At 43.7% G+C, this 21,126-nt stretch overlaps 1 protein-coding gene across 1 annotated transcript; it reads right to left on the minus strand.

Annotated features, from left to right (window-relative positions):
• Positions 1–6,813: 6,813 nt before the first annotated feature.
• Positions 6,814–20,880, minus strand: CAV2 (caveolin 2). The gene is made up of 3 exons (XM_077338452.1): positions 20,490–20,880; positions 19,767–19,954; positions 6,814–9,067 (listed from the first exon to the last, which is right to left on the minus strand). Exons 1-3 carry the CDS (start codon positions 20,637–20,639, stop codon positions 8,917–8,919), a joined length of 489 nt encoding a protein of 162 aa, XP_077194567.1. The 5' UTR covers positions 20,640–20,880; the 3' UTR covers positions 6,814–8,916.
• Positions 20,881–21,126: the final 246 nt, after the last annotated feature.

Here is a 21,126-nt window from a genome sequence, read left to right on the forward strand (position 1 = left end):
TTTGGGCACATCCCCAAGATGCTGGGAAAGGGTGACTACACACCAGCAGAACGCACTCGGGCTATCCCAACTGCCCCCACCGCCCTTGAACATTTGAGGCCATGTTTTGCTTAGTCGCAGCAACCATAAAAGAACACACAGGCACGCATGCAGCGATCCAGACGACACGGTTGCCGTTCCGGGGGGGGGGGGTGGAGAGAGGAGAACTGCTTTCTTCAGTATTATTACGTCTCTGTTTTGCTTTCCAGGAAGGGTGAGTGCGTGTGTGTCTATGAGCTTCTGATTCAAACAAGAAGCTGTCAGTTGCCCCATTGGAATGGGAGTGGCGGGATATAAATCACATAATAAATAAAAAAAATAACGAAGTGCTCCCCTGCTTGCACTTGGAGACAAGAAGCACTGGGCGTGAGGCCATCCTAAAACAATGGTGAACAAGAAGGGTTGCCCCCGCCTTATACAATGGCTTCAACCCCCCCCCCCCCTTTGCTGTGGTAACTTGGATTTGTTGCTGGATGACAAGGAGGTGACTTCCCAAGCAGCCTCGTTTCCAAACTGCAAATATATTTTACAGCTGGGACCTCGTTTTTTGTCATTTGCCTCACACTGCTTTCGTGACAATGTTTTAAAGCATATTTGCACAATACTCTAAATTGAGTTTTTGAGATAAACAGCCTTCCCAGCATTAAGAACCTGTAGCTGGACCGGGGGTAGTGACAGTAAGACCAACAAGTCTTGGCCTTGCAGGTACGTTTTAAGAGCTGTCGATGGAGAGAAAACCAAGCCTGAAACAGCCACAATTGTTTTGACTAATCACATTGGAAGCCTGGAATTCAGGGCGTGGTTGCTAGGATTGGCCTAGACAATAAAAGGATGAAACAGGGATAGAGCTGAGGGCAGGCCTTCCTAATCTTATTGAGCCTGCAGGCAGCTCTGGAAACTCTTAAAAGAATGAGGATAATTGTAAAACGACTGTGAAAATAACTCTAAAATGGCTGCTATGGGCCAGGAAGCCAATCACAAAATGGCTACCATAGGAGGAAGTTACAAACCAAACATCCTGCTGTGGTCACGGCAGTTGTTTTCTGAAGATAGAATGGAGCGGCTGACAATCATTTTAGTCTTCACTGAGGTGGAGGAAAGCCAAAAGTGCACCTTATAGTTGCCAGACATGTACCTAAACATTTTGGGGATGGTGCCTGGGGGAGAATGGAGTTTTAGGGGATGGGTATCAGTTACAGGGGGAGGTTTGGATTAGATTGCCAGCTCTGGATTGAGAAATACCTGAACATTGGGGGGGGGGGAGGGTGCAGCCTGAGGTGTGTGGGATTTAGGGAGGCATTATAATTCCATAGAATTCCAGGCTTTCTCAACCAGAGTTTTGTGAAACCCTGAGGTTTCCTGATGGCCCCAGAAGGGTTTCTTGAATGGGTGGGAGTTAATTAATCCTAATCATTGGTAGCTCTAATATTCGTGAAAAACCCTTATGGGCAGAGCGCTGACTGGGTCGCATCCAGATGTCCGGCCTGCGCTTCCACCTGCACAGGCCAAACCGGGCACATATGGCAAAGCACCTGCTTCCAGAAGCCGGCCGCGAGGTGCTCAGCCAGCCTCGCGGCCAGACACTGCCTGGCCACCGAGGGCGCTCCCGTGGTGCCAGATCGACCTGGCTGCCAGCAGCTGCAGCAGGCCAACCAGCTGTGGACCTATCAGCCCAGCCTCCAGTAGGCCTACCGGGTCAGCTGCCGCACAACAGGCCAACCGGTTGCAGAGCCGTCACCTCAGCTGGCAGCATGATGATCAGATCGACTGCTGCGCATTAGGCTGGCTGGCTGCGGAGCCGTTGGCCCAGCTGCAAACAGGAACGGCAGGTAGAGCAGTGGTGGCCCCATCAGTGGGGGGGGGGCACTGCTTGCATCCATTGCATTCCTGGGTGCAACGGGCTTTAAGACTAGTTTTTTAAAAATTGTTAAGTATTTATTGGGAGGTATGGTCAAGTTGATCCCCCCTCCCAAAATGACCAATGATGGGCCTAGAGGGGGTCCCAGGTGGGTGTATACATCTAGGTTTCCCAACCATTTTCTGTACCATTACACCATTTCTGAGGTTTCTGAAGGCTGAAGAATATTTTAAAAGTTTCTCAATGGTAAAAAGGTTGAGAAAAGCTGACATAGAGTGTGCCTTCCAAAGTAGCCATTTTCTCCAGGTGAACTGACCTCTTTCATCTGGAGATTAGAGGCAATAGTGGGAGGTTGCAGGCATTCCCTGGAAGTTGGCGACCCTAGGTTTGGAGGATATGAAGTCATTTTCTGGTAGGCTTGCCAGCAGGAAGGGATACAGTGCTGAGGGAAAGGGTGCCATGCAGGCAGAACAATGCCATTTCCAGTGATTATCTGAAAGTGATATCATAACTCTGACATGTAATATTGATGCCCAAATCCTAGATGCCATGATGTCCTGTTCAGATGTCCTTAGGAAGTGATGCTGCACTACCAGTGCAGCTGCATAAAATTTCCTCCCACTGGCCCTCAATGGGCCAGTGGGCGATGAGCAAGAAGAGCAGGAAGTTTCCAAGTAAGAGGCCCTGACCTCTATACTTCTGGATGATACTTTGAACTCAGGCATATTGTTAGTGGGTGGGGCAGGAAGGGATGTGCTAGTGTTTGTCTTTGTGGCCCTTCCTTGCATACCCAGGGAATTGCTGATCGCCACTGTGGAATGGTAGGTGAATTTCCTCCAGGCCAGGCTGGATTCTGGAGATTTTTGGTGGTGGTGGTGGGGAATCATTTAGGCATGAAATTGGGGCCACTGTGGGTGGGCAGGTAGTTGTGAGTTCCTGCATTGTGCAGGGGGTTGAACTCAATGACCCTGGAGGTATCTTCCAACTATGATTCTGTGAACCCTCCAACCTCTGTAGTCTTTCTCATAAACTGAAGAACTGACTGAAGTTATCAACACCATCCCCCTAATTTTTTTATTTTTTTTTTGCTGCTATTCACATCACTGAGGGTATTGGAATTGAGGGCAGGGACGGAATTGCCTGGAGTCAGGCAAATGACAAGCCTACCACTGATTTAGTTGGCTTTAGAAGGGGATTAGACAAATGCAATGGTCATTAAACCAGGATGCTAAATAGAACAAAAGCACTGTACATCTGAATAACAATTACTGGGGTCCAGAAACAGAGGTTTAGCTGGGTTCACCATTATTGGAAATAGGATGCTTGACTAGATTGGTCTGATTAAACATGGCAGTCCTTAAAAAGTTTCTTAGGAGCAGTGAATTCCATTATTAAAAATGACTCCTTTTCTGTATCCTATTGTCATGCTTCACATTCATTATGGATTATTTTGTGTCAGTACAGTGGGGATTTACAAATGGTCATCCACCAAGCAGCAGTGTCTCAGGCCGTAAGATAGTAGCACAATCCTGAGGTGTTCACTTCAGCCCACGACAATTTAAGAGAGTCAGTTCAGTGCCATGGTTAAGAGCAGTGGCTTCTAATCAAGAGAACTGGGTTGGAATCCCCACTCTTCCAGATGCGGCCAGCTTTTTCGGTAGTAAAAAGTGGGGTACAAAAAACAGTTCCTTTTCTCTTCTTAAGTATTTGTTCTATCTTGCCAAGTGAAAAGGAGAATTTTACCATACTTCAGTTGCAAATGTATGTGTTGTGTGAATTCACTCAAAAGCAGTAGTTTCTATGAGTTCGCACAATCCCAGGAGGCTTCTTCAAAAGTGAAGTAAATAATTAAGGCTGGGGCCTAGAACGCTCACTTGATTTTAAATTTTAAATGGCGCTTAGAGGCAGGCCTTATTATGAGGTAAAAATGAGGCTGCACTTAGAATTCAGCTATGATCCAGAACAGGTAATAAATTCTGTTCAAGATTCTTAAAAACAGGATTGCAAAACACAGTAAAAGGAATGTTCAGGACTGGCAGAGTTTATACATTCAGTTAGATGAACTCCAGAGCAGGGTATAAAGAACTAGTGTCTGGTGGGCTGCTTAGACTCAAAGAGCAAGGGTGGAGTAAATTATATAACAAAGATATCTAAATTTGAAACAACTTGTTTATGCAAAACATACCCCCGAGACCTAGTAATTAGCATATTTTTCAGCAGTGAGGTATAGTGGTTGAGAGCGGCAGCTTCTAATCTGGTGAGGAAGCTGGGTGACCCACAGAGTAGTCCTGTCACAGATCTCTATCAGACCATTTCCACATTAGAAGACAAACTGTTTTAGCCTCACTTTGGTTAACCTTTGAATGCTGCACGTTGACTCTAGTGTTTCCGCATTTGGACTTTCCTCCTATTTCCCAGGCTGAAATTGGTGACATGCTTTCCACACTGACAGAGGCAGCCTCCCATGGTGCTTTGCTCCCTTTCCCTTTTCAAAAAATGTGATTTTTTGCAAAATGGTGCCTGCTTGCTCCTTTATATTCCTTACACTCCTTAATTCCATCATAGTGTACCCTTGGATCACCTCCCCCTTTAAGTGTCCTGAATGTATTTTTTTTAACCCTGAGTTATAACCTTATAACATTAAACACTGTTGTATAAGACTGCAAGATGACTTTTTAAAGACTTAGAAACAGCGTTGTAACATAATCACCCTTTTTAAAAAGCAGATTTTTTGGGAATGGAGGGAGGGGAGGAAGAGGGAGGACAGTGACAAGGAAAGGGGCATTCCCAAACAACCTAAAATGGCAAGTGTGGGGAAAACCTGATTCCATGCATTTCTGCACTGGCCAGCCTCGAAGTAGAATTAGATGTGGGGAGAGGAAGGGAAGGCAATTGTAAGCTGTTTTGAGACTTCTTTGGGCAGTGAAGAACGGGGTATAAAAGCCAACTCTTATTATTATATTGTATTCATATTCTTATAAGAATCTGGCAAGCCAGCCAACATAGACACTTTTGTGAATCATATAACATTGGAAGAACAAGTTCACCTGAAACCGTATCATCTTCTCTGAACAGAAAAACCTCAACTAGTGAAGTTTCTCTGTTCATGTTAGGGAAAGGAACATAATGTCCATTCAGTTTTCCAGTGATACACCACCCACATCAGTATAATATCAGAATGAGCACCAATGAGCCAGCTGCTAGTTTCCTTATTCCACAGTACAGTTCTCCTCAATGGTTTATTTACTGAAGGACAAACATTAGGCATGTTAAGTGCCCTTAAAAGGGGCTGATAGTAATGCATTTGGGCACACCTAAAAGCAGGAAATTTCTGTGCCTTATTTGCTATAACCATGAGGATGCTGCTTCGGCTCATAGTTTCTTTAGACTTATTGAACCATAAGGCTCTATGAAGACTACAGAACTGGACTATGAGGGTGGCAGGCAAGCATTCAAAGTGCAGATTATTTCACATAGAGAAGAATGTGGTGTGGTGGCTGGTGTGTTAGCTAGTACTAGGAAGGCTTGAGTTCAAAATATCACTCAGTCAGGAAGTCAACTTAGGCCAGTCATTTCCTTCAGCCAAAAACCGCCCCAGAAGGCTGATGTGAAAATAGTGGAAGGAAAGCCATACATTCTGCCCTGAGAAAGGGTAGGATAGAAATGTGAGATAATGGTCTTGAGGTTAAAGGTCAAATACATTTGTTTTAGTTTTCAAAAGTTTGTGAAAATAAAGTGTGGTTATTGGCATAAAATAAAATCTGTATTTGACCTCATACTGTTTTTTCAGGAAAGCTATTTTTTTCCACTTTGCTGTGTTTTTAAGTAACAGAAGTTTTGTCCCTGCAGGTAGAGGAGAGAGCACACACACCCAAGAAATTTATTCCTTGGAGTCCTAGAAATCTGAGTGTGTGGTCCAGTGATGTGAGGTGAAGGGGTCTGACTTTTTCAGCTTGGAACTTTTCTTCAAAAATTTTCTTCCATTAGTCATAAAATTTAAGAGAGTTATTTGTGTCTAATTTCAGTCCTTCAGTACTCCCTATTGTATTACTACCCTCAACATTAAACCCAGAATACACCCAGGAAACTAACTTGAACTCAGTATATTGCCTTGGAACTTCTATTTTTCATATCCTAAATATAAGGGATGGTTTATTCCATGCTGGTCTAGTGATGAAATACTTGCTTTTAAATTATATGGATGTTTATTCAGTGTACTGTTTTAATCTGCAGCTAAATAAATGGGTCCTGTAGGTAAGTAAAGAATTGCAGTGTTACTTTGACAAGGGATAGTGCTCAGTCATTTATTTACACCAGGGGTAGTCAAACTGCGGCCCTCCAGATGTCCATGGACTACATTTCCCATAAGCCCCTGCCAGCATTCGCTGGCATGGGGCTTATGGGGAATGTAGTCCATGGACATCTGGAGGGCCGCAGTTTGACTACCCCTGATTTACACAAACAAAATGCTCCTGCCTTTAGCATCTAATTTTCTCTTATAGCATCAAGATTTTTAGCTCACTGTTACTCATTGCTCCATGATTTTTTAAAGAGATGATTCACAAGATACTTGGCAAAATTTATATGCAGAACTAGAAACAGTTTAGTGAATCATGCTGGTTTTCATACATAAATAGGAAAAATATTTAAAGATATTCATATGATCCTACTATGCAGAAAGTGTATTGCCTCACAGTGTAAATATTTTAAAGAGAATCTTGATTCTCTTAAAATAGCAGCACAATAGTCTATTTCAGAATTAACACACATTTTCACATTTCATGACATGCACACATAAATTAGAACTCTATAAAATCAGTGTTCATTAGGCTTTGGAACAATGAAAATGTCTCAACTTGAGAACCTGAGAGATTTCTAAATGCTCTGATTTCTTTCAGTAAGAGAACACTACCATGTTAAAATGTCAGTAAAATATTTATTATGTAAAAGATTAAAGTATTTTTTCATAAGGCACAAAATCTTGAATATTCTACAGCCCAGTTTTAATAAAAAGGGTTTTTGAAAATGTATATTTCAGAATCTTTTGCATAGTTTTGATTTATATTATTTTTATAGTAAAGGTAGAATAATACAAAATATTTAGTACATTTTGAGTTGCATGACAATACTTGAAAACATTTGTTAATAATCTAGATACAACAGAACTTCAGACTAATGACATCACTGCAGATGTTCATGCACTCCACTGTGACGCATGCTAATACCTTTGTGCATAGAGATGCACAAAGAAAAGCACACTGGCCACAGATGGGATCCACATCCAGTTGTGATGAGGAATAGAAACATGCTGTTGCTATCTGAGAGGGAGCCCATTTGACCCGTACCCATTTCCATGTGTGACAGATCAGGGTACGTTCCCTCTCTACCTGGGATTCTCAGGTGCTCTCAGCAGAATAGGACTCTGTATAAGGTACAGATGCAGAATACAACAAAGTAGCTTTGCCCCATTTTCTATTTATAGATGCCTAAAATGAGCATGGGATAGCCCTGTATATGGCATAAGTTTATCAGTGTACAGGCTACCTAGAACAAATATCTCAAACTGGGCAAGAATACAGAGCAAGTAAAAATGAAGAGTCAGTGAAACGTATTACAATATCATTTACATTCAAACAATATATACAGCAAAATCAAGTTTCATTAAATAAAGCACACACACAAAAATTGCTACCTGCCCCCAAACCAGTATTTTCATATTTTTTGAACATATTTTTGGCGAAACCTGGTTTGCTTCTTGAGCACGTAGTAAGCAAAAGTCAGAAACATCTGATTCCCTTTCTCTATAGTTTGGTATACGCTTGATGCATGTTTCTTTGGAGCCCAAATAGCATATACATTTCCTACAGTAAAGAACCTCACAGAACCCTTAGAGCTATACAATAATGAAGAAAATAATCATGAAGCAAAGAGGGGACCATTCTTCAGCAAAGCACCCTGAAGATGGTGCTTTGTCAGCCTAATCCAGAACCTTCCAACCAGTCTGAGCCACATGCAGAAATACTCAGCATGGCTTTTGAACTTACTGGGATAAAAGAAGATGCATGCTCACATGATGGATTCTAATACTTGAACTAGGACTCTATTTGTAGGAGTTTGGAGCCCATCTCAGGGCCCCTTTCAAGCTTTGAAAGGAAGAGGGATGTGCAGCACTGACTCCATTGGGCTTCTGGAGGGGTCAGGCTTGGTGTAAACATTAAGCACCTGGCACACTCCCTGCTTGGTTGATAGGGAAAGCCCCTTGTTGCTCTCCAGTTCCAGCTGAACACCCAAAATGATAGCTGGGTCTTGGCTTTGAGGATGCCCATTCCAAGCCTATCCAAGATGCAGCTGCTTGTAGTCCCATCTGGCCCCTTACAAGTGCTTTTAGGAGTTTTTGCAATGGATTTGGGAGAGTTGCTGGAATGTGGGGATACTGAGGGGTTGAGAGTATTTTACAGGTTGCATATAAACCACCTCGTTAAAGAATTGGGTGGGATGAGCATCAGGATTCAGGAGGAGGAAGTATTCAAGGTGCAAAACATATATTCTGGATGCATGTGTAATTCTGAGGTTGATTTGTAGAGTGTAACACTGAAATAGGCTATGTCCACCTGGTAGAACAATAGGGATTTAGTTACTACAATACCCGGTAATAGCCTGTAATTAGGATTCAGAGCAGCAAAATATTCCAAGATGAATTATGGTCATGGTCAGAGACTATGATATTATAGTCATCTAAGCTCCCCTAAAACACGTATGGGGACCAGACAATGAAAGTACCGTTAAAGTATTGCCAACATATCCCAGTATTCTTGAGTTAACAGTAAAAGGGAGAAATGATCCATTTCTTCTTTCCCTCCCCAGCCAGATTTATTTCCAGAAAATATGCAGCCCACTAGGAATAAAAATCAAGCCGTTTAAGCTGTAGTAGTTTTGGAATGAATGGTTAAGCAAATCCATGCTATCTGCAAGGAGATATAACATCACTGAAAACTATTGTGTGATTGAATTCCAGATGTTCATTCTTGGTCAAGGCGTATGTTGACTGCTGCACAGCACTTTCCTATGCTTTGAAAAAGTGGGGCAACAAGAACTTCTGTCACACTCTTCCATACAGCCTGCACCGAGGGCAAGACCATAAGGCAGGACTTGATGAAAGGCATCACAATCCTGAAAGTGGGGAAAAAAGAAAATAGTTTAAAATGGCATTTAAATTTTCTATCAGTCCTTAAACTCAGCTATTCCCATCAGTTATGATTTATTTAGTACCCAAGACATCCACTATCCACTAATAGAACATAAACTAATACAACATAAACTTTGATCGGATCTACACTTGATGTGGTAAAGAGCAGTTAATGCTGGACGGGAAATCAAGGTATCTTGGGAACATTTGCCACCTGCAGAAAATGCGGGCTGATCACTATGACTTTATTTATTTATAATTCTATTTATATCCCGCCGCTCAAGGGTTTACAAAAATGAATAAAACCCAATAAAATTCCCAATACCCTTAAAATATAACAATATAAAATTGCACTAAACAAGATGGTGAACCATAAAGCATCAGCCTTTCCCCTCCATTCAGCATGTTGGTTAAAAAACTGGGAGTGGGGATCCAAGCTGATCTCAGTTGGTCTCAGATGGTACCAATTAGTACGCTGCCCTGGCCTCAACCATATGCCTGGTGGAAGAGCTCCTTTTTGCAGACCCTGCGGAAAGCTGACAATTCCGACACAGTCCTTAGCTCTTTAGGGAGCTCATTCCACCAGGTTGGGGCCAGGGCCGATAAAGCCCTGGCCCGGGTCAAGGCCAGGTGAACATCACGGGGGTCCGGGACAACCAGCAGATTCACACACTCTGCGGGGGGCATAAGCAAACAAGCAGTCCCGCATCTAAATAGGACCCAGCCTTCATATAACCTTAAAGGTTAAAACCAATACCTTAAACTTAATCCTGAAACAGACCGGTAACCAGTGCAGATGACGAAGCACCAGCTGAATATGGGCCCTCCAAAATGTCCCTCTGAGGACCCTTGCAGCTGTATTTTGTACCAGCAGTAATTTCCAGATCAAAGCCAAGGGCAGGCCTGCATAGAGCGAGTTACAGAAGTCTAACATGGAAGTGACCGTTGCATGGATCACTGTGGCCAAGTGTTCTGGTAGGTAGGGTGCTAGTAGCCTGGCTTGGCATAGGTTAAAAAAACGCCATTTGGGCTACTTTTGTGATCTGAGCCTCCATGGAAAGGGCAGCATTGAATGTCATGCCCAAACTCCTGGCAGCTGGGGCATGCTTGTTTCTTCCCCAAAGCATAGAGCCAACCTCACTTGCGGCCACTTCCTTAGAGTAAGATGTTCTTCAAAAGAGCCCAGGAGGTATTGCTTGTGTGGCCTGATACATGAATCTAAGGCTAAAGGTGCATGGCTTGCCTCCAAGGAATATTCAAGGACATGTATTACTGTGCTTTGGTGTATCCAAATTTGATCTCAACACTCAGGGATTGAATGGCTTGTCTGAAGTGATGTTAAGACTCTGGTGTATTTCTGTTTCCAAGGTGCTGTAACAAGCACTGAAGCAACAAACTGTGGTTAGAATCTCAGGACTCTATAGCCCCAGAAACAAGCATCAAAACCATTTTATCATTCCAAGAACCAAAGATATTCCAAGATATAAAATTGCAAATGCATGTGGAAAGACTTTACAGATCATGTGACTATTTGAACAACCTTTCTGCAGTTGGGATTTAAAAAAAAAATCTTGTAAAATGAAAGTGACATTTGATAAGTAAGCAATAATTAGTAACAGTCAAGATTAATATATATCTTGTGAGTACATACTGCAGTCTGTGGAAGGAAATGTCTAAAATGAATCTAGTTTTAAGCACTTTCTGTAAAAACGTCCCCATTCTATAACAGCGCTCCAGCATATTAATGCAAGGTGTGAGGCTGGGCAGACCACACCCACAGGAAACAGTGCTGAAGCTCAGTGGAGTTTGAACACTATAAATATGTCCCTCTTCAATTTAGGATAAAACTAAGAAGGAAGAGGCTATGTCTCCATTATTCATGTGTACCTTTAACACAATTCTAGCATTTTATTGTGAACCTAATAGTAAGAACTTGGGGCAGGCAAAATAATAATAACACACAACAGAAAGGAAATCCTGTTGGACTTCAAATTGTGACTGCAGGTTATTTTCCAAATCTCCATTATTACATTGATAATAAGATGGTCAGCTTTGGAAAGCACCAAATGTAACTGATCAAAAATTCTCTCCACAGCTTTAGCTATTGGGCCAGGCCTGCCCCACTTTGCTTGGAACAGCTGCTAGGTTGAGGATTCCTGCTGTGGGTGGCTCAGTCTCCTGAAGAAGTGCCTAGGCTGCTCTTGTGCCAGGGAAGCCCAGTACATCCCCCCCCCCCCCAAGCTGGGAGGATCTTCTGTCTTCAACCTCTTTTGCAGTGAGTGCAAGGGCAGGGGTGCTGTCCTTGGGAATTTCCTAACTCAGAGCTGGCAACCTTAGGTATGTAGCCTGGTTGGGGCTAGAGGCTCTTCTGGCAGGAGCTTTGTGCCAGGTGCATGATATCTTAATGTGTTTGCGTTCCTTGTCTGTTGGAGATGTTTAGCCAGGATTTAGCTCTTGAATCGAAGATCAAGCTGTGCGGCATAATTTTTCCTTGCTTTCCTTGTCTACATTGTATTTTCTGCTTTCTAATAAAACTGCTTTGAGTCCTGAGTGGAGAGAAAAGCAGTCCTGAATATACCAATATAGAATCCTCTAATTATTGTGCACAATTTAGCATATGTCATTTGAAATCCTGACTGAAACAGAAAATCAGAGACATACAGCTATGCATTTATTTTTAAAAGGACTGGTTTTTAAAAGCTTGTACAAATATATGTGCAAGACCTTGATGCAATTTAAACAGGAAGAAAGTCAATTTAAGAAAAAGAACAGAGAGACAGTTTTCTCCCTTCACCATTGTCCAACCAGCAGCTCTTTCAGTGGGTGGTTGACTGGGCACAGTTTCAAATTGTTTTCTCATACCTTCCAGATAATGTAACTATGGTCACCAATCTAACTGATTTTGCCAGAAGAAGGGTTCAAAGTAAGCTACTTTTAATACAGTTAACAGTTTTAAATCCAACATGCCATTGTATTGGGGCTTTTGTTCCTCTATTCTTATTCAACTTCAACAAAGGACAATATATGCATGCAAAATTCAGGCTGAGAGGTAAAAGCACGCTGCCTCCCCCACCCCCACCCCCAATAGGGCTATGCTAGAGCTTGTCAAGTCACAGAGAACTCTGGATACAGATGCAGAAGGAATCTGAGGTCAAGCTCTTATGTGAATTTTTGGCTTGTTAACACAGTAGCAACTCCTCTCTGTTGGCACTTCAGCAAAATGCTTCCTCACCCAGGGTTTCCAAAAGGCTTTCCTGTGCAGGATGGAATTTTACCCTTGCCATTGGGAGGCAGGTTAATAACAGGGTCTCCATTTGTAAGCTGAAGAAACAAAATACCAAGGCTGTGATTACACCCTCTTATGGAACTGGCTGGAGCCAGGGAATCCACAGTACCCTCAGTAGAGCTGCTTTGGCGGTTTTCCAAGGGACATTGGGAGTGTTTGAATGGAATTCACTACCCTGCCCTCAAAAGCAAGCAACAGTTACAATTTTCCAAGCTGAAGGGATTCCACAGGAAAAATGAACAATGGCCTTACATTTCCATCCACCTAATTCCACCTCCACATTCTTGGACAAAGCACAGCTGAATAAGAACATATGTTTTAGGGGAGTCCTGTGATGACAGAAATAAGAAAAAAAAGTTGTGGCATGGATTAAAGCAGGCTTTACTCTTAGCTTACCGTTTGAATATCAAATCAACCATTCCTTTTAAAACAGTTCCCTCATAAGCCTGTCCTTTTATATTTTCTTCTGATCAAGTCAGATTCAATTCTAGATTGTGTTATACTGAAGTCGATGTAAGCTTCCAGGTGGAAGCAGACAGCCATGTGGACTCCACATGCCTCATGACAATGGCTTCCATGTTCGTTTTAAAATGAAGTGGAGGAACTGATGTGTATGTGGACTGGCTCTTCCATACCCATAGAGATTAAAGGAGAAAAAACACTTTTCAGGAATGAGGTAATATTAGGAGATGCGATGCAATTGCGTGGAACTATGGAACATGCCATCTACTTCCCCAACAGCTAAAGCCAGCAGAGATGGAAGCTTTCAGAGATTCTGAAGCCATGGGGAAAACCTATTTTTTCTTTCCATTTTTAAAGAGAAAAATCCCAACTATTTGCTGCAGTTAACCCTAAACTTATTCTATTGCTTTAACAACATAAAAAGACAATCTTAAATAGTTCTACTCAGGTATGTTCAGTGAGAGTTACTCCCAAAAAGTAGTGCTAAGATTGCACTGATAACTTTCTAAAAGCAAAACTGAAATATATTAAGTATTGGAGACCAGCAAACCGAGGTACCCTATGCCAGTGGTCGCCAATCTTTTTATCACCGGGGACCACTCAACAGTTGACAATTTTACTGAGGCCCGGTGGGGGGGGTAGTTTACTCCTCTACTCTCAACCACTGCCTTAACGCTCTCTGATCGCTATGGTATTGTTTAAACATCCCTTCAAAATAAGATACAGACATGCCACAACAATGAACATAAGGAACATTTTATTTTCATGGAAATTTTAACTCATGACAATGACAAATCAATGGGAACCCTGAGCTTGTTTCTCTGCAATGAGATAGTCCCATCTGGGAGTGATGGGAGACAATGACACTCGAAGTGTGTTATAAAGGGCCAGGGGGGGGGAGAGAAGGCGTCCTTCGCGGCCCACCTCCGATTAGTCGACAGACCACATGTGGTCCACAACCCACAGGTTGGGGATCGCTACCCTATGCTACCTTAACATCTGTATAGTTTGTTTTTCCACCTAAGGGTATGCATAATAAAAGTTGAGTGAAGCATACACAAATATTGCAGTAATATAATAATACGTAATTCATACTGTCACAATAGGACTTGTAGCATACTCACTTCAGAATACTCACTTGCAGAATACTCACTTAAATTTTGCACCATTGAAATCACTGGACTCCCTAATGTATTATCTCAAACATTAAAGCATTTGATAACTTAGTTACATTTCAATAACATCCATATTTCCAATGATATCTTTACAATCCATCCAGGGGTTATTATTTAACACTACAGATTTTCATTGTTTCCTATTTCATGGGAATTTTTTCATTTGGAAAACTGAAAGTAGCCCGGGGGCGGGTGGGAGAGCAGTGTTTCTGGGCCTTGGCCATGAGCTGTCCCTCAGTGTCTGTTTTCCTTCAAAGGCTTATTGCATGCCTTTGTGCTAATTGGGAGAGGATGGGTCAGCCTCACTCCCCCTGGCTAGCTTTGTCTTCTTCTTTTCCAGCATCCTAAGCTTGGTCATTTATATAGCAAAACAGAACATAAATTCAAACATAATGAATACTAGTTTTAAGGATTTTTGTTTGTTTTTTGCTTGGGCATTTTGTTGCCTCTCTCCACATTCTAGTAACTGAAAAACATACATTTTATAGAAGCAAGATAAAAAAAACCCTGAATGGTTACCATTAGAAAGATATACTGGCCAGTAGGAAAGATGTGTACAAATGACTATTTTATTCTGTATTGTTTATGCATTCCTACAAAACCTTACCCATCTGGGTATAAACAAAAATACTGGCAACAGGCTGACTTTGATGTTGGTGTGAAATATAGTAAGGCTACTTTCACTCATGTTAAAAGTCAATATGGAGCAGTTCTGAAAACATCAACCATGAGAACTCATGAAAAACGGAAGTTGCCTTAAGCCATAAACCCACCAAACATAGTGCTGTCAACCTCCATGTGGCAGTTGGAGTTCTTCCACTATTGCAGTTGATCTCTGTATGACTGATCAGTTCGCCTGGAAAAATCTGGCACTTTGCAAGGTGGATGCTATAGCACTGTGTCCCATTCAAATCCTCCCCCTCCCCAAGTCCTTCCTTCTCAGGCTCCATCCCCAAAATTTCTAGGTAATTCCTAGCCCAGAGCGGGCAACACTACCCAAAAAGGAAGCAATTAAACACTTCTCTATATGAGTGGGACTGAACACCCATTTATGACCCTGTGGATAACTGGGACTCTTTTCAATGAGGCATAACAAGATTTTGAAGCTACAATTTTTTTTAATTTTCATTTTCTCCCAGATAACATCTTCCCTCCTACAAAGATGTGTTTTTGTTAAAGTAGTTAATCATTATCCTGCTTTTCCAAATTGTCTTCAAATTACTTACAGAATAATAAAAAGGAAAAAAATAATCAGCAGGAGCAGAGAATTCATCGCGACATAGTTAAGACTGGAGAAGATTGGAGAGGTCAACTAAAATGCTAACAGGAAGGTTTTTGTTAGCCCATAATGGCCAGCAATGACAGTGTTAACTGAGGAGCACATTAATAAAGACATGATGCCACTAGCCATAAGGCCCTCCTCTTAGACTTGCAAAAGGGACCCAGAGAAAAGAGTTTGGGGGTGGGGGAGAGGAAATTTTAGGATTACCAACCTTCAAAGATCACCCAGAATTATGATAGAGATCATTTTCCCTGGATAAAATGGCTGCTTTATGGGATGGAGTCAATAATATTATACCCTGCTGAGGTCTCCATCATCCACAAATGCCATGTTCCTCAGACTCCCCCCAAATCTCCAGGAATTTCACAACCTGGAGTTGGCACCCCAAGCATCATTAGTGGAATAAAGGTAGCAACATGGGACTCTCCCCTTCTACCTCAGCCAACTGAACCTTCTAAATTCTTGCTGTAGGGAGATCTGGGGTCAAAAGGGAAGAATCTATGAAAATTTCATTCCTGTCCTCCACCAAAGACCGCTAATCCATCTTAACTGATGTTATATGGGTAGAATGACAGTTTATCCAACCCCCGAGTGTACAAACAGATATAGTATATCATACTGACACTTGTATACATCCAAAAAGATCCGTATTTTAACTGGCTGGCACTGGTTGGCACCAATTGTCAAGGTCTTTCAAACCACTCCCCTCTCCCTTTTTGTTTTGTTGTAACTCTGCAATGGACCATCACTTTTTCTCCATCTAATACAAACTCACTGCATACCACAGAGTTAACACTGTCTTTTAATTCTTGTCCTGATGTTGAAAAGACATAGCCCTGTACGGGAGCACAGCAAAGACTTACAGAAATCAGGTCCAATGTTTCCACAGAGGCTATAAGGATACATTTTTGAAAAAGATCAGAAGCTATGTGCTTCACAGAGCTACCTTGGGAATTAACTGTAAGATAAACCACTGCTCAGCTATGAACACATAAGATGCCACCTAGGGCCAGGACAGATTCTGAGGTGTGCTATAAAGATAAGAGGAGCTTCGTGCATTGTTTTGAAGGGAGGTTTAGCATTAACTGGCTTCTAGAAACTCCATATTAGTTGGCTTTGGTCTATAGCTACTACACTGGAACATCTTAAAGAGCTTGGGTATACTTAATTATGACCTTGTAATGCCCAGTAAGTAAAATGTTTACATCTCACTTTTGTCCTTGTGTTGGGAGTTGTTCACCAAATTCATAGTTCACCTTAAGGGGTACATAAACCTTGGGCTGGCTTGAGACCACCAGGTTCGGTGTCTTCGGTGGTTTTTACAAGCTGTTTCAATTACACTGTTAATTGAATCTGATTTTCACACACCTGTAATCCATACTGCTGCAACAGTATAAGCAGCACAGTAACCTCTGTGCAAGCCCTAGATATGGTACATCCAGTTGTCCAGAATGATAAATATCACTTTCTACTGAGAACTTCTTGTTTCACAGTTGCTGTGAAAGTTGACATCTCAAATGTCCTTAGGAAAGACACACATAAATAAGCCACCATAAAGAGATCTGGTTTTGGCTGAGTGCACTGCTACCATACATGTAGGAACACATTCAAGCATAATTTGCAGTAATTTTCATTAATACAATGCCATCTAAAAGCTGACGCAGGAGAGTTACTCAAATTAATACCATGCAAACCGTGTTAAGTGGACCACTGCTTCCTATTTAAATGTGCTTAAGGTTATGGTTTTTGTATTGCAATCACCATGTAAGGAAAATCACTATTCCATCTGATATTAATTGTCGTGTGTGACCTAATCTACAGATACTTAAATCTGTGGATTTGAGCCCCACTAACACAAAACAGCTGATTTACAAATTTGGGTCCCCATCCTCTGATTTGCAGAAAAAAGAAGGGGTTACAGAATCCCTAAAACAGAGGACAGTTGCCTGTGCAACACATGGAAGTCTTCCTGGCAGGCAAGGAAGTGGAGGGCAGGAGAGGAAGAACAGTTGGGGGTGGCTAGGTGGAACAATGACAAAAGTGGAAGATGTGGGTGTCTGGGTGAATTATTGCTGTCACTGGGGCAAAAGCCTGGGCCAGCCAGGAGGGCTACTGTCCCTGGCAGTGATTGGCAGCTGCAGGGCAGGCAAGTCAAGAGTTGCTGCCAGGCCTGCTGTGGCTTCCTCCCTCTGCTGCCCTCTAAAATTGGAGATGGGCAAGTGGGTGAGAAGAATCCCCCTTGCCCCTACCATAGATCCAGCACAGTTTCTCCCTGCTTGTCTCCCAGCGTTGTTGCTATGCTCCCTGTTTCCCCTACCTCCACCCCAACCTGGCATGGCTCTTTGCCCGCCCCCCCCCCCCATGACCATCACTGCCTCCCAGACCCTGCAAGTCCCACACGGGTTCCCACTTGTTAATCCTTGTCCCTCATAGCTGCCTTGTTTTTCAATCACAGTACCGCAGATTTGGGGGCATATGTGAACACCAATTCCTCTTGTAGATGCCTGTGTGAAGGAATCATTTGTGATAACGGGACACACAGCTTGCTTCCTGAGTGCATGGTTGCCTGATGACTACAACAGTGATCTTACGTGAATATAAAACAACAAGACATCCCCTAACCTCAGCCATGCTTTTCATTGCCATCAGTTTCATTCTCAGAAACTCAGAAATATGTGTGGTCCAAACCTATGTTGACTTTTGAGCGAATACAGAAGTAGTCATACTAGAAATATGGCTTGTTCTGTTCATCTACTAGAATGAGAGATTTGAATTCTGAAGTGGCAGAAGATGGGCTGGTTTTTTGGACTCTTTTTTTCTACCCAAATGAGCCTCATAGCATTTTACAATTGCCTCCCCTTCCTCTCCCCACAACAGAAACCCTGTGAGGTAGGTGGAATTGAGAGAGCTTTGAGAGAACTGTGACAAGCCCAAGGTCACCCAGCTGGCTGTATGTGGCGGAGGAGTGGGGAATCAAACTCCAGATTAGAGGCCACCACTGTCAACCACTGCACGAAGCTGGCTCTCAATAGGCTTTATCACTTCAGATGGGGCATGTGTCACATTTTCAGTATCTCCTGCAAATCATGAAGAGAGTATAGCTTAATTATTTACATGCAGCACAGCTTTCCCACTTATGGGGTATTATTAAGGAAGGAACCTGGGGAAAATGTAATTATTCAACTGTGGCTGGAGTGGCACAGTCTACTCCACCATCTTTTTTTTTTTTTTTGCAACACATGAGATTACATTGCAAGCACGTTGCTGATTAAGACTTCAGTCATTTCTTTACTTTCCCCCTGTAAAGTGCCACTTGAGGCCACAAACCTTGCGTATCAGTGCTATCCAGGGGTGTGTCATTGTCCGTGTAGCGGCCCTGGATTTCAGTGGTGGTCTCCCACCCACCTACCAGGACTGACTCTGTTTAGCTTCAGGGATACAACCACATCAGGCTGGCCACAGGCGTTACTTCCAAATGTTTCCAGAATGATTTTAACAGATCAATTTAAATAACCATTAGCAGTAGCTATGGCGGCAGAGAATGCAATACTTTTTAGAGCAGCTTTCGCAACTTGCTTACCCAAGGCCATATGCGGTCAGGGCCCAGTGTACCTGAGGGACCGCCTCCCTGCCTATGCCCCCAAAAGGGCTTTATGCTCTGCTGCCACCAACTGGCTAATGGTTCCTGGCCCAAAAGAAGTTCGCCTGGCCTCGACCAGGGCCAGAGCATTCTCTGTCCTGGCCCCCACCTGGTGGAATGAGCTCCCAGAGGAGATCAGGGCCCTGACGGGACTAAAACAGTTCCACAGAGCCTGCAAAAGGGAGCTCTTCCACCAGACATTTGGCTGAGGCCAGGCCAACCAACTGACATCTGCAGGGCCCCTGCCCTCCCTCCCCCCAGAAACCCACTAAGACTCCTGGACCTGTTCGAGTTACCACTGTTTATGTTATAATGTTATACTGTTATGTTATACTGTCACCCGGTTTATCAATTAATAATATGAATGTTATTACATGTATGGTTTCATGTATAGTTTCAGTTATATGTAAACCGCTCAGAGCCTTTGGGGAGAGCGGTATATAAATATGAATAAATAAAATAAATTGAGAAACCCCTGAAACATTCTTCAGGCTTTGAGAACCCTCAGAATTGGCATGATCATGCAGAACATGTCTGGGAGGCGTAACTGTGTACACGCCCACCAAGAACCCCTCCCCTCCCCATCCCTCCTGGCCCATCATTGGCCATTTTGGGAGGGGGGAGATAACATGACCATATATGGTCATATCACCACTTTTAAAATATATAAAAAATCAGCTCCCATCCATTTGGGACACCCTTCTGGAGCCGTCAAGAAACTCCAGGCTTTCATGAAACCCTGGTTGAGAAAGACTGGCTTAGATTCCTACCTGATAATGCAACAAAGTTTTCGGGCAATATTAACAACCCGGCAGAGACAAGAAATTAAAAGTCCTACCAGATATGCAGGCAGCTGAGTACCGCAAAGAGAATTCCTGCAACCAGGGCCAAGGGGATGGCCAAGACCAGAGTCAGGAGCTTGTAGATCAGGTATTTGCTGAGCTCAAAGAGCGCATGGCTGCAGATCCAAACTCTGTCAAAAGAATGAGTGGAGGCCGGCTCTGCGATCACGTCCTCAAATCCCAGCTGGAATGAGACACAATAAGCATTGGCAACACCAACCTCCCTTTGGAAATGCAGAGCAGGAGGGGGGCACAAAAGGGGTGGGGAGTGCAAAACTGTTGTGCTTTTTTTAGGGATCTGAATGGATCTTGCTGAATCAAACAGGCACCAGCTTTGGCCTTCTACTATACTGTGTGGAAAAGAAGGAGGAGAGGGGTTTTTGATGAGGGGGGAGGAGAGAATATTTGGGAACATTCACAGGTACACAGCGCCTAGTGACTGCTGATCTGTGTTCATTCCACCTGCCCTCCTAACCAACCACTCCTGCGCGATCAAAACAAGTCATTCTCCAAACGAGACTCAGGGAAGAAAGGAGGGACTTAAAGGATCCCAGTGAGTTTTAATTCCTAAGGCGGAAAAGGAAGGGGGGGCACGAGTTGAAATAGCCTTAAATGGAATAAACATTGCCGCGAGTCCTAGGAGTCCCTGGCGTGCGCAAGCAGCAGCGGGGACAGGTAAGGTGCGGATGCCAAGGAAGCTCTGGCCGACGCCCGCTCACCTTCAGGTGGCTGTTGAGCCCGTGTGGGTCTCTGTCGGGCTCTTTCTCCACACTCTTCTCCGCGTCGGACAGAGCAGGGCTGCTGCTCCGGTTGAAGTCCTCTTCATCCATGAAGATCTTGGTGTCGCCTTTCTCCTTCTCCAGCCCCATGGTCGTTTTCGGCGCTCCAGTGGGGGATTTTCCGCTGCCCCTGGGGCCGCTGGATCACGCCGCGCGAGGGTGCGCTGGGCTGCGGGCGGGCGGGCGGACAGACAGACCACGCCCCAGCGGAGCCCACGCCGAGCGACGCGGCAGCTGCAAGCCCGGGAAGAGGCGACCGGGAAGCCGCCTCCGCTGCTGCTGCTGCTGCTGCTGCCGCCGCCGCCACCGCGGTGCCAGCTGAGGCTGAGGCGCATGCTCCTCTTGACAGCCAGGCCTCCGCACCTTGCGTAACAGCCGCTCTCAATTGCTCGGCGAGCTCCGCGCCGCACCTGAAAAGGGCTCTGCCTCTTCGTGCGCGGGGTGGGGGGTGGAAAGGCTCTCAGAGGCACAGTGAGGGGTGCATTTAAGACGTTTATACCTGCGCGTTCTCAGCCAAACACGACTCTCTTATTTGTTTATACTCTACCTGTCTCCCAGATGGCGACCCCTTGCCTTG

Source organism: Paroedura picta, chromosome 5 (genome assembly GCF_049243985.1).
Source record: "Paroedura picta isolate Pp20150507F chromosome 5, Ppicta_v3.0, whole genome shotgun sequence".
Taxonomy (NCBI): domain Eukaryota; kingdom Metazoa; phylum Chordata; class Lepidosauria; order Squamata; family Gekkonidae; genus Paroedura; species Paroedura picta.